Source organism: Callionymus lyra, chromosome 9 (assembly GCF_982586985.1).
Source record: "Callionymus lyra chromosome 9, fCalLyr1.hap1.1, whole genome shotgun sequence".
Lineage (NCBI taxonomy): Eukaryota > Metazoa > Chordata > Actinopteri > Syngnathiformes > Callionymidae > Callionymus > Callionymus lyra.
The window spans coordinates 20,181,477-20,196,048 of record NC_141826.1 but is presented as its reverse complement, the minus strand read 5'-3'; the positions used below and the strand labels follow the sequence as shown (position 1 = coordinate 20,196,048).

The 14,572-nt window shown below is 41.6% G+C and overlaps 1 protein-coding gene across 1 annotated transcript in view; it reads right to left on the bottom strand.

Moving 5' to 3' along the window:
• Window positions 1–295: 295 nt before the first annotated feature.
• Window positions 296–14,572, bottom strand: part of rxfp1 (relaxin family peptide receptor 1) — a 45,460-nt gene continuing 31,183 nt past the window's right edge. Inside the window, exons 5-18 of the mRNA XM_087799341.1 lie at window positions 13,533–13,604; window positions 12,232–12,303; window positions 12,084–12,155; window positions 10,295–10,366; window positions 10,146–10,214; window positions 10,008–10,079; window positions 8,893–8,964; window positions 7,889–7,960; window positions 7,745–7,816; window positions 7,374–7,445; window positions 4,456–4,685; window positions 2,367–2,777; window positions 2,081–2,299; window positions 296–1,372 (exon numbers count right to left, since the gene is read on the bottom strand). Of these exons, the coding sequence (XP_087655467.1) occupies window positions 999–1,372; window positions 2,081–2,299; window positions 2,367–2,777; window positions 4,456–4,685; window positions 7,374–7,445; window positions 7,745–7,816; window positions 7,889–7,960; window positions 8,893–8,964; window positions 10,008–10,079; window positions 10,146–10,214; window positions 10,295–10,366; window positions 12,084–12,155; window positions 12,232–12,303; window positions 13,533–13,604 (1,951 nt within the window). The 3' untranslated portion in view covers window positions 296–998. The remainder of the gene's footprint in view (window positions 1,373–2,080; window positions 2,300–2,366; window positions 2,778–4,455; window positions 4,686–7,373; window positions 7,446–7,744; window positions 7,817–7,888; window positions 7,961–8,892; window positions 8,965–10,007; window positions 10,080–10,145; window positions 10,215–10,294; window positions 10,367–12,083; window positions 12,156–12,231; window positions 12,304–13,532; window positions 13,605–14,572) is intronic.

Here is a 14,572-nt window from a genome sequence, read left to right as displayed (position 1 = left end):
CTTTTTTATTTTTTTTATATACAGTTTATAAAGCACAAACACCAGCGTGATGAGTTCAAGGACCCAGACCAGCTGGGAACAGACTTAAGTCAGTAAAATCTCTTTTAATGAACCTTCATGATGACATTCACGAAACATACATGATTTTATTTTTTAACTTATTTCCTTTGACTGACTCTTATTCATCAGGCTGAAGTGCGCCTTTTTTTTATATATATATTTTTTTTAGTCGTATTTACACAGATTTGATTTCAAAACCGGTTTGAGAAAATAAATACATTTTATTTTAAATAAAACGTGTGATGTGTAATGTGCCATAATGCAGAAATAAATAAGAAACAAACGAATTAAATGAGGAAATTAAAATAAAAACATATTGTAAACGGAAATACATTTATATATTTTTTTAAATGTGTATCCACATTCTTTTTTTTTTTTTAATTATGTTTCTCCAACATTCTGTGTTTTTTTTTTACTCTCATTAGTGTTAGAAAAAGGATGAAATCTTGACACTATAAAGTGTTTATTTCATGCTGTGGATCGTAAACATGTTTATGAAAGTGTAAACCATCAGTTGCTTAGTAAACTTGTAAAAGTGTGACGTTCGTGAGAGAGAAACTGAATCTGTTTCTTCTCTCTCTGAAGTTACTTCCTCTCCCTCTTCTACGCGACCGCTCGTCAATCTCGCCGTCTGAGCAGCTCTGATCTGTTTAGCTGTCAATCACTCCTACACGCCAGCCAATCACGATGGACGATGTGTTCAAAGGCTGTCAGAAAAGTGGGACATGAACATGCCACAAGCTGCTGATTTTGCATATTTTTTTGTCGCGAACAGGACGCCGGTGGGGTAAGAGTTTTTTCAGAAGTTCTTCATGACTGATCGGGTCAGAACCTCCTCTCGATCCGAGACCATCACACTTGTTCTCGTGTGAGGATGATGATGATGTTCATTGGAAGTCTGGAAGCGAAGGACTTGAGGTGGGCGGTGACCTGAGGGGTCAGGTGTGTGTCTCTGAAGTCTTCTGTGGACACACTGACAGGATGGTGGGTTGTCTCCTCTGCTGGGGTCGAGGGGTGAGAGCCTCCAGTCCATCGCAGGCGTTCTCCACCGGGGTCAGCGTGGGAGGCGGGGTCTTGATCTCCGGCTGTTGGACAGGTCCAGGCCCGCTCTCCTGCAGAGGCCACATCTCCTGCCAGGTGAGCGAAGGGTGGGGTCCCTGGGGCCTGGCCAGCAGCGGGCGTCGCTGACGGTAGTTGGCCCAGACCTGCAGGATGGTCTCCTTGAAGGGCCTCGTGGTCAGTGTGTACAGGATGGGGTTGAGGGCGCTGTTGATGGGCAGGATGAAGATGACCACCCACGAGCTGATGGTGCCTGCAGACATATCATCATCATAATCATCTTCACCACCATCATCATCATCATCATCATCCTCTTCCTAATCATCACTCCATCATCATCATCATCATCCTCTTCCTAATCATCACTCCATCATCATCATCATCATCATCACTCCATCATCACTTCATCATCATCATCATTATCATCCTCTTCCTAATCATCACTCCATCATCATCATCATCATCATCATCATCATCATCATCATCATCATCATCATCACATTATCATCCTCTTCCTAATCATCACTCCATCATCATCATCATCATCATCATCATCACCATCATCATCCTTTTCCTAATCATCATCATCATTATCATCATCATCATCATCATCATCACCATCATCATCCTTTTCCTAATCATCATCATCATCATCATCATCATCATCATCATCAGCATCACCATTATCATCCTCTTCCTAATCATCACTCCATCATCATCATCATCATCATCCTCTTCCTAATCATCACTCCATCATCATCATCATCATCATCATCATCACTCCATCATCATCATCATCATCATCATCTTCATTATCATCATCACCATCATCATCCTCTTCCTAATAATCATCATCATCATCATCATTATCATCATCATGATCATCATCATCATCACCATCATCAACTTCTCATAATCCTCATTATTATGTGTGTGTGTTGGAGGAGCTGGTCCACTGTACCTGGTATCTCCACCTGCAGCAGGGACAGGATCTTCAGGATGAAGATGGGGATCCAGCAGAGCGAGTCAGTGATGACAATAGAGAAGAACCTCTTGGCGATGGTGACCTCCTTCTTGATGTGGTTGCTGTACTTAGTGGTCTGTGTCCCGGTCCTCTGGATGTTGTAGAACATGCTGGCGTAGGAGAGCACGATGATGAGGAAGGCCACCAGGTTCAGACCTGCAGGGAATGATTGAATCTTCAGATCCAAGACTCATGGGGCCAGATGAGTCGCGAGATGACTCACCCAGGAAGATGACGATGGAGTAGACGTGAGCGCACGGCGTCTCCGGCTGCTCCGAGTGCAGCGGGAAGCAAACGCCGTTGGTCCCGTAGAAGTTCCTGAACAGACCCTTTAAGACCAGCGGCAGGAACGCCACCACGAAGCCAAAGACCCAGATGCCCAGCAGGATGGTGACGGTCCTCCTCCAGCCCGGCGTCAGGTACTGGAAGGGGTAGACGATGCAGATGTACTTCTCCAGCGTCAGGTAGGTGAGCAGCAGGACCGACACCTCGGTGGACAGCATGGCCAGAGAGCCGATCACCTGACACTGACCGCTGTCCATCCAGGCCTGAGCGTGGCGGTTGTACTCGCCTCGGAACTTCAGGTCGTACGCCCCGATCATGAAGAGGTAGATGCCCATCAGCCCGTCGGCGCCTGCCGGAGGAGGAGAGACGGAACTGCAGGTTAAAATTATAAAGGGGCAACGATACAATATATTGTGATACTGTAGTAACAAGGATATATGTGTAGTATTGTCCAGTACTTGACTCTGGTGTTGCAGAATTTACAGATCACATGACTCTTGATGAAGTCGTAATTACATTTGTTTTGAAACCAAAATATGTCCAAAACATCAGCTTTAAAAGCTGCTGGAGTCCACTGTATCCTCTCGTCCTCAGTCCTCATCGGATTGTACTGCTGTGCATCTAGTGTCCTTAGGTCTAATTGCAACACCAAAATGAATAAATGCAGTGAATATTTTTTAATGTTAAATATAATTTAAATCAAATTATTTTATTTAACACACACTTACATTAAATATAAACCATAAAAACAATTATAATTGATAATGGAAAAAGCCAAAAAAATTAATTGTTTCGGTGCAAGTTTTGAATATCTATACAGTATCGTTAAAAATATATTTTTTTAATATTCAGACCACATGACCCTTGACGAAGTCGTAACTGCTTTCACTTGTTTTAAAACCAAAATATGTACAAACATCAGCTGCAGGAGTCGACTGTATCCTCTCGTTCTCAGTCATTGCCAAGACCCTGCAGGATTTTATTGTTGCATTTAGCATTGGAGGACGTAATTACTACTGCCATCTAGTGTCAGCGATTTTATTGCAACACAAAAATGAACTTATGCCCTGAATAAATATATGTAAATTGTAAATTAAAAATGGTTTTAATATCAATTCAATATTTTTAAAATGGTTTTATTTTCATAGATAAGTTATAAAAGACCTATAATAAAAAATGTTATATATATGTGGACAACGTGGACAGGACAACTGAGATAACTTATCATTTTGGACATCCCATAATACTCTCAGAATGAAAAAATGCTCCCACTAAAAGTGACCCACAGCAAATAAAGCGGGACTATCCTGGGCCTGGAGTCACACAATAAATGGAGAGTCACAACATTGTTTACTCAACTAAATCCAGAGGTGTCATTGTGTGTGAGTGTGTGTGTGTGTGTGTGTGTGTGTGAGTGTGTGTCTGTGTGTGACACGTGCCCCCCTTTGTCCCGAAAACCTGACATCTCCTCTTATGATCGATCTCTTCTGACTAACAAGACGATGAGCGGCAGAAAAGTGGGTGAAAAATAAAACTAGAAAATCACTCAGTGAGAGCGCAGACCTCCGCCAAGCAGCTCACATCTCCAACCATGATATATTTTTAGAACTCAATATTCATATTGTCCTTCATTAGTTCACCTGTATATTTAGTTTTGTTTTGTGTATTACTTTGGAATATGGTTGATAGCAGTACTTTCAATGGGTCAACAGGTGGCCAGGTATTGTTCCGGAACTCGCCGGCTCAACACACGCAGGATGAGTCGGTAAGAACAGGAACTTCTTCTGTCATCACCATCATGTTCTGGTAGCTTTGCGGGAAATATTTTTCAGAGGTAATGACGCTCCACCGGGGGACGAGTGTGTCGGATCATTTGGACGGAATAGTTCTGATCATGACATATTTTTCGGACAAAATAAACGGGGGTCTCGACGCGTGAAAGGAGTCCAGTGGAGACGGAGGTCACGCGTGGGAGCGGCCATCATCCCCGAGGAAGGTCATTTCACGGCGTATTGTTCGGGACTCACAGCAGAGCGAGATGATGCACATGGCGTGCAGCTTGTTCTCCGAGCGGATGTAGGAGCGCATGCAGATGACGAAGACGTTGCCGAAGCAGGTGGTGGCCGAGACCACCCAGACGAAGACCCGCAGCACGATGTTGGCCAGGAGGTCCTCGAAGGACGAGATGCCGTCCGTGTTGGGTTTGCAGCTGCGCACGTGCGGAGCGTAGCCGCAGTACTGGAACTTCTTGAAGTAGCTGCGGACACAGAACACGGGTCAGAACCGACAGAGTTACGCTTCTGAGAGTCGGAGTCGTTGGCGGACATTAGAGGTTGGGGGCGGGATCTTCAGCCTGTCAATCAAAGTGAATGAACATCATTTGCTCAAATCTTCATCAACCGCAGCTGAGCCGTACGAGTCCTTTCTGTTTCCTCCTGCGACTGACTCAGACTGGAAGTTCACTTCCTTGACTGACTCACATCAAAGAGTCATTAAGACTCCAAAACAATTCAACTTGAAACGACAGACTAGACATTAGCTGAAAAAAACAACATTAACAGTAATAAATATTTGACTTTCAAGTGATCTGAATGAGTCATTTCTGTTTCCTCCTGCGACTGACTCAGACTGGAACTTCACTTCTTTGACTGACTCACATCAAAGAGTCATTAAGACTCCAGAACAATACAGTGTGACATTTCAGACTCGACTTCAACTAAAAAAAACAAACACATTAACAGTAATAAATCTTTGACTCTCAAGTGAGCCGAACGAGTCCTTTCTGTTTCCTCCTGCGACTGACTCAGACTGGAAGTTCACTTCCTTGACTGACTCACATCAAAGAGTCATTAAGACTCCAGAACAATACAGTGTGACATGACAGACTCGACTTCAACTAAAAAAAACAAACACATTAACAGTAATAAATCTTTGACTCTCAAGTGAACTGAACGAGTCCTTTCTGTTTCCTCCTGCAACTGACTCAGAGCGGAAGTTCACTTCCTTGACTGACTCACATCAAAGAGTCATTAAGACTCCGGAACAATTTAACGTGACATGACAGACTCGACTTCAACTAAAAAAACACATTAACAGTTATAAATATTTGACTTTCAAGTGAACTGAATGAGTCATTTCTGTTTCCTCCTGCGACTGACTCAGACTGGAAGTTCACTTCTTTGACTGACTCACATCAAAGAGTCATTAAGACTCCAGAACAATTCAACTTGAAACAACAGACTAGACATTAGCTGAAAAAAACAACATTAACAGTAATAAATATTTGACTCTCAAGTGAACCGAATGAGTCATTTCTGTTTCCTCCTGTGACTGACTCAGACTGGAAGTTCACTTCCTTGACTGACTCACATCAAAGAGTCATTAAGACTCCAGAACAATTCAACGTGACATGTCAGACTCGACTTCAACTAAAAAAACACATTAACAGTAATAAATATTTGACTCTCAAGTGAACTGAATGAGTCATTTCTGTTTCCTCCTGCGACTGACTCGGACTGGAAGTTGAGTCACTCAAATGATTTGGCTACAACAATTTCAGATGACGTCGCAAACTCTTCCAAAGGAATCACCAACAGTGTCACAAATCTCTGACTCTCTTGTGAACTTAATGAGTCATTTCTGTTTCCCTTTTTGCAACTGACTGAGACTCGATGTTGAGTTTCTTGACCGAGTCAATTAAAAAACTTATAAAGACTATTCATAAATTCAAGATAACATCATATACTCGAGAACATCTGAAGGACTCGCTAACTGTGTTGAATCTTTGACTGTCAAATGAACTGAATGAGTCATTTCCGTTTCCTCCTGCGACTGACTCAGGCTGATAATTGTGTTCCTTAACTGACTCAAACAACAAATTAAGATGATTTTTCTGAAGGACTCACTTACAGGTTGATGAATCTTTTTTACTCTCATTGAACGAGTCATTTCTGTTTTTATCCTGACAAAGACTCATTAAGATTCAACATCACAGACTCGACATCAGATGAAAGACTCAACAACTGTCTCGAATCTTTGACTGTAAAGGAACTGAATGAGTCATTTCTGTTTCCTCCTGCGACTCAGGCTCTACAGCGATTTATGTGAAATCCAAGACTCAAAATCAGCTGAAGGACTCACTAACAATGGCATGAATCTTTCACTCTCAGTTACACTGAACGAGTCATTTCTGTCTTCAGCTGAAGGACTCAACAACTGTCTCGAATCTTTGACTGTGAAATGAACTGAATGAGTCATTTCTGTTTCCTCCTGCGACTGACTCAGACTGGGGGTTTAATTACTTGACTGACTCACATGAAAGACTCAAATAGACTCAGGACTTGTCTTCAGCTGAAGGACTCAATACCGGTCCGCTTGATTTTTCGACTCAGTAAAACTGTTCGAGTCATTTCCTGTTTTTTTCCCAGTCAAAGACTCATTAAGATTCTCCAGCAATTGATTGATTTTGATTTTGACTCTCAGTTCAACTGAACGAGTCAATCCCAGCTAAACCGAACGAGTCCTTTCTGTTTCCTCCTGCGATTGACTCAGACTGAAAGTTCACTTCCTTGACTGACTCATATCGAAAGACTCATTTAGACTCCACTAACTCTGATTCTTCTATTCAATTGAACCGAGTTCTTCAGTCGTGACTCGTGTTCAGAACAGAACTGAGTCAACTGCACATGTCAGCGGCTCTGGAAATGACTCGCTCACACATAGACGAGCTCTTCTGAAGGTCACCGAGATGCGTTCAATGACATCTACTCCAGATGTTCTTTGAGAGTCTTTCACTTTCGTTTTATTTCAACCACAAACGGTCGGGAGTCTCAGCGACTCTGCTCGCTCCCGGGCAGCTGCAGAGAGACTTCAGGACATCAGTCGTGTGCTGTGCGAGCGAGCGAGGCAGAAGCCACGTGAAGAAGGGACGACGGCGACCACTTACATGTGAGTCAAATACTTGAGAGGCTCAAACATCCGCCGCTGGATGTTTCCGATCTCGATCCCCTCGATGCTCCTGGCAATCGACACAACAACAAATCCAAGATTAATGACGCCGTTCAGAGGGAAAACATCTCTTCAGTGTTGATGGAGGGATCAGGCACCGAGATGAATGCCTCCCGGTCGCCATGGAGATGATGGTAGTCTGTCCAAGAAACATGTCATTTTTTCGTTTTTTTTCTACGTAGGAAGAAGAAAGTGCGCCTGTGATCCTATAGGGACGGAGCAAGGACACGATGCTAACACAATGAAGCTAACAAGGATGTGATGAAGAGGTCAGGAGATGAGGGATGGATAGAACACGTCTCTACTCACAGCGACTTGAGTTTGTGTAGGCTGTCGAAGTGATTGACCTGGAGCTCCACGATGGGGTTGTAGGAGATGTTCCTGCGTATAGAAGCGAGACACGACAAGGTCACTATCCATCATATAATCCATACATCGTGTGAAGAGACTCACAGTTGCAGCAGATCTCCCAAGAGGACGAAGAGATTGGGGGGAATCTTCATCAGCCTGTTGCTGGATAGATCTCTGTGACACACAAGACCATCACACACGCACAAGCTTGGACACAGTTCACTGGGAGGGAGTGAGACGCTGTAAAACAGCTCCTATTATTATTTAATTAGGTGTCTATTGAGGTAGAAAGTGATTTTATTTGACTTAGAAGACTAGTGCTATGTCTCAAATCGCATACTTCTCTTAGTATACTAGAAGTAAGTACGCATCAGGATAGTGTACATACTAACTAGTACGCAAATTCTCAACAGATAGTATGTCTCAAATCAAACACTGCTGCTACGCCCTAACAGGAAATTACGCGACAGCTTCTTCTTCTACTACTATTTAACGATGTTTCAACCTGCTGTTTGAACACTATCGCCACCTGCTGGCAGCACGTTTTGCAAGTTTGGAAAAGAAATAAAGAAAAAATATGAGAATCAAAATATTCACAAGATATTTAAGTTGGTATCAGCACCGAAGACGTGTTTATCCTCCTACTGCTGCGGAAAATGCACCTGTAAGTATATGAATATATATTTATATATATATGACGTAACTTCCGTTTAAAACATCACTAAGATGGAGCCGTTTAGGGTAGATAGAGTCCATCGATCCATCCTCAGTTTTGTGGGCGTTTTAGTGACAATTTAGATTTCACACAATTTCACATACTAAGAATTTAGACGCACTTGCACACTCAAAATACTAACTTTGATTTGATTTTGATTTGCAAGTATGCGATTTGAGACACAGCATAGTTGTTTCACATGTTTGAGTCAAAACCATCTTGAAAAAATATCAGTTTAGTTTCAGTTCAAGTCCTAGAATAGAAGCTATTAAAATAGAATAATTAGTTCAGATAAGATTAAGAATTCCAGATGTCTGTTTTTTTTATATGTCTTCTAAAATAATGATAAACCACTTTTTGTATCATGATTCTGGGAGGGAATCGTACTCACAGTTCTCCGAGCTTCTGCAGGACGGAGAAGGCCTGCTCGTGGATTTGACTGATCCGGTTCCTCTGCAGAACTCTATAGAGAAACAAAGTTTTTTTTTTAAATGCTTCAATTTTGATTGGGGGTCCTCATGAACTGGAATTTATCCCAGCTATACGGGGGTAGAGGGAGGAGATGCATTTATGGAAGTGTCATCATTAATAATTGAAATTTAAAAATTCTGTATTCCAGGGTTGAATTTGTTTTTAAAATAAAAATTAACTTTTTCTTTACACAGAGATTGATATTGTAATTTTAATAATTCATGTGTATTTTTTTTTACATTCAATATGTTTTGATTCATAGCCTTTAAAATTAAATTTAAAAATGTTGGTGTTATAGCATCACACCATCATATAAAACTACCATTAATTGCTAATAGATTAAATCTTACAGTTGCTTCTACGTCGTCACATCATCGCCGGCGTCGCATGATTGGCTAAAAGTTCAGTCGTGGAACTCTGTACTCGTTTGGTATTGTCTGGTGGAACTATATATATCAAGTTTTATATTCAATTGAAAAGGCTACAAATGAAAAAATATTTAATTTATAACATAATTTTTTTTATTGTTGGAATTAGAATATCAAACCCTATGTGTATTTTTTTTTAATATTGGATTTTTATAATTAAAGTATGTATAAAATGTAACCATTCAATTTGCACATTATTGAATTTAATTATTAAATAAAAACAAATTGAATCGTTCAATTAAACTATTTAAATTCAACACTTACATATAAAACTTTGCTATTAAAAAATTGAAAGTTTAAAATGTTACATTCAATTGTTCAATATTGGCGTTTTTATACTTAACACATACAGACCAGCAACCAAACACGCTCACACAAAGGTTAAATTAATATTTTGTGAGACTGCATTGCTGACACCTGGACCAACACGCTGGCATTCTGATGAAATGTTAAAGCAACATAGAGCCAGGGGTTCAAACAAAAAAAAGGAAAAAAGTTGCTGCAAGAAAACTAGATTCATTAAAAGCAAAAGCAACGGTTGGTAATCAGTAGGGGTTGTTTTTGATGGACGCTGTGGTCATAATGTTACGGCCGACCCGACACCTACAGCACGGTCAACATGGTGCAGGAGCAGAAGGAGGCGTTCCCGATGCTTTCCACCAGGTTCCCCTCCAGGTCTCTGCCGGGAGAACACAGCCGTTAGAAGAGACGTCGGCTCCGGGTTCCGGCACCTCTTGACGCTCACAGCCAGTTCAGGATCGGCATCTCGCGGCACACGTCGTCCAGCCGGGTGAGGGAGTTGTTGAGCAGAACCCTGCGGGGTTGACACGGGGTTCATTAACACGCCAAGCGTGAAGGGACGCCGAGTGAAATAAAAAAAACGATCGCACTCACAGCAGCACGAGCGAGTCGAGGCCGGAGAAGGTGAGCGAGGAGATGTGGTGCAGGTTGTTGTTTTCAAGAATCCTGCAAAATTCAGAGAAATCCATTCTGATCAGGATTCATGAGCTGCTGCCTCCTCACGAGCGGAGAAACATCCTGCCAACAAACCATCTCCTCACAGAACAAACACTGACTTCACTGAATTAATTCAAGGAAGAAAAGATTTATAAACCCTTTCATCGATGTGTTCGCTTATGTTTCCCAAAACGAGTCCCTCGTAGAAGGTTGTTTTTTTTTTACGTGTAGTTGTTTATGCTTGATTCATTTTCTTAAAACTACTGTGAAGGAGGTGGAATCCTTCCAGCGGGCGCCGGATTGTCTCTTCTCTCCCCTGGTACTTGCCCCCGTTTGGTGAGTTACACCGGCTGCTGCGCCTTTGATCTCCACATGTCTTTTCAATGTTATTTTCCATCCCTTTTTTCACCCTCTTCTTTTTTTTTTTACCCTGTCCTTGTTGATCTTCTACACTTTTGTTTTGTTTCTTTTATTTGAAGGGCAACTAATATAAAACTCCAACTTCTTCTCTAAGCTACAGTAAGTCCCTCATCATGACAATGTTTTAAACGTATTACTTTATAATCTACTCCCCCGTCTGGAATCTGTGCGAACAAGAGGTTACGAGAGCTGAGTCAATTACGGCTTCACTCCTCCTCCAGCCAGTTGTAATCACGCCCGCTTTGTTTATACAACGAGTCCCTTGGACAAACCTCGGTGATTGACCGATCACAGCAGAGTGGGCGTGGTTATGGTCAACAAGATTTAATCACCAGAAAAACATGTTTTAAGTGGGCGGGGCTTAAGAACATTTTCTGATGTCAATATTTCAATGAAAAGAGAGTTTTGTACAAACATACTGATGATACAATAGAGTCAAACATCTATTTAAAACACACTTAATTCAACTACACCGGGATACTTTCTGCTAAAGGAATAGTTCACCTAAAATTCACTCAAATCACTAATTTTCTTCTCCCTTTTTTTTTTGTCAACTAAAGGTTGCGATTATTTATAATTATAGGCAAACAAAGAGTGTTTCCTGTCGGTGTAGCATGTTAGCATTTTAGCTTCTGCTTCAAATAAGCTTAAAATATTGACCTGTTTATGTTTTTACGGAACAATTTCTCTTGTCGAGGCTTCAATACAAGATGGACGTTACAGACAAGCAGTCCGGAGGTCTTTGGTTTGTTTTAAAAATGGAGGAAGAAAAGTTAGTCGCTACATTAGCATGAATAAATATTTTCGTCTATAACTCTAAGAAGGAACCCATTACACTGAAAATAATCCAGACCCTCAGTCGACATGAGGGAGAGTAGAAAATGAGTGAAGTTTACATATTAGGTGAAACTATCGCTTTAATTAAATGTCGCACAATGATTGGTCGTAACTCTAATGCTAATGCATTTTTCAAAACACAATTAAACGATAATAATAGGAAAAGAAACTGGTTATTTATCAAAATAATGTTGCGCTTATGTGACCTTCGGCCACCAGAGGGCAACACAGCAATTTCAGGTGACAATTTATCACAGGAAATAAAGGTTATTAAAAAGAAAATGACAAGGGAAACAAAAGTTGCTTTAGTAGGGCCAAACACAAAATATGAGCTCCCACAATCCTTTGCTTCAGCTCACTTGCTACAGATCCATTACATGACTTTTCCCTGAACTGCCCACGACTGGCCACTAGAGGGGACACACCAGACACAGTTACCGACTCTAGGGTTGTTGGTCTTTCAACTCACAGCCACTCCAGCTTGTGCAGGTCCTGGAACACCCGGGGCTTCAGCACGTAGATCTTGTTGTAGCTCAAATACCTGAGAGGACAAGCAAAGGTGACCTTTGACCCCTGCATCGATTGAACACAAAAGGTGAGCTCGTGCCGGGACTCACAGCCGGGTCAGGTTGTAGAGTCCTCGGAAGGCGTCCGGACTGACGTCGGTGATGCTGTTGTGCTGCAGGTACCTGCAGAGGAGCAGAATCACAGTCGGACTCTCCTCATGTTGCTCTGTCGCTCCTTTGATCCACTTCAGCCTCTCAAGAACCAGCGGAGCAGCTGCTGATACATGCAGAGCTTTTTGAAGGTCCTGCTGCCTCTACTGTGCTCACTGATCATCATCTTCATCGTCTTCTTCATCTTCATCGTCATCTTCATCGTCTTCATCATCGTCTTCATCATCTTCATCATCATCATTATCTTCACCATCTTCATTATCATCTTCATCGTCTTCATCATCGTCTTCATCATCTTCTTCATCTTCATCATCTTCTTCATTATCAACATCTTCATTATCATCATCATCATCATCTTCTTCATCTTCATTATCATGATCTTCATCATCATCTTCTTCATCTTCATCATCTTCTTCATTATCAACATCTTCATTATCATCATCATCATCATCATCTTCATCATAATCATCATCATCGTCTTCATCATCATCTTCTTCATCATCTTTATCACCGTCTTCATAATTATCATCATCTTCATCATCATCTTTAATATTATCATCATAATCATTATCATCTTCATCATAATCTTCTTCTTTATTATCATCATCACTCCTCATTATTTTCTTCTTCTTTACCCTCTTCATCATCTTTATCATTATCATCACCATCTTCATCACCATCATCATCTTCATCACCATCACCTTTCTCATTATCATCTTTATCCTCATCATCATCATGATCATTATCATCATCACCATCATCATCATCATCTTCATCATCATGATCATCATGATCATCATCACCATCATCATCATCATCTTCATCCTCTTTATCACCATCTTCATCATCATCATTATCATCTACATCATCATCATCATCATCATCTTCATCCTCTTTATCACCATCTTCATCATTATCATCAACATCATCATCATCATCATCATCATCTTCATCCTCTTTATCACCATCTTCATCATCATCATCATCATCATCATCCTCATCATCATCTTCATCATCTTGTCAACAGCATGATCCACTGATCTCACTGATTCTGTCAAAGAAAACTTTGTTGAGACTCATTGAAGATGTTGTTCTCATGGTCTGATCAAACCTCTGACCTTTAAGGATGATGAGTTGTGTGTCACAGAAGTGTGTGTGAGGATCAAAAACAATATTGATAAACTGAGCTGCAGAGACATGTTGACTCGGCTCCAACAAACAAGAACTCTCGGTGGACTCACAGCTTCTGCAGACTCTGGTACCTGATGAACATGTTGGCCTTCAGCCGCCTCAGAAGGTTCCTCTGCAGAGACCTACAGGACAACACACATCACTCTGACCCCGGAGACAGCAAGAGTGAGTGTGTGTGTGTGTGAGTGAGAGAGTGTGTGTGTAGGTGTGCGTGTGTGAGTGAGAGAGAGTTTGTGTGTTTGTGCGTTATCTGTGAGTGAGAGAGAGTTTGTGTGTTTTTGCGTTATCTGTGAGTGAGAGAGTGTGTGTGTAGGTGTGTGTGTGTGTGTGAGATTGAGAGAGATTCAATGTGTTTGTGCGTGATGTGTGAGTGAGAGAGAGTGTGTGTAGGTGTGTGTGTGTGTGTGAGATTGAGAGAGATTCAATGTGTTTGTGCGTGATGTGTGAGTGAGTGAGAGGGTGTGTGTGTGTGAGTGAGAGAGAGAGAGTTTGTGTGTTTGTGCGTTATCTGTAAGTGAGAAAGTGTGTGTGTAGGTGTGTGTGTGAGATTGAGAGAGATTCAATGTGTTTGTGCGTGATGTGTGAGTGAGAGAGAGTGTGTGTAGGTGTGTGTGTGTGAGTGAGTGAGAGAGCGTGTGTGTGTGAGTGAGAGAGAGTTTGTGTGTTTGTGCGTTATCTGTGAGTGCGTGTGTGTGTAGGTGTGTGTGTGTGTGTGAGATTGAGAGAGATTCAATGTGTTTGTGCGTGATGTGTGAGTGAGAGAGAGTGTGTGTAGGTGTGTGTGTGTGAGTGAGTGAGAGAGTGTGTGTGTGTGAGTGAGAGAGAGTTTGTGTGTTTGTGCGTTATCTGTGAGTGAGTGCGTGTGTGTGTAGGTGTGTGTGTGTGTGTGTGTGTGTGTGAGATTGAGAGAGATTCAATGTGTTTGTGCGTGATGTGTGAGTGAGAGAGAGTGTGTGTAGGTGTGTGTGTGTGAGTGAGTGAGAGAGTGTGTGTGTGTGAGTGAGAGAGAGTTTGTGTGTTTGTGCGTTATCTGTGAGTGAGTGCGTGTGTGTGTATGTTTGTATGTGTGAGATTGAGAAAGAGTCTGTGT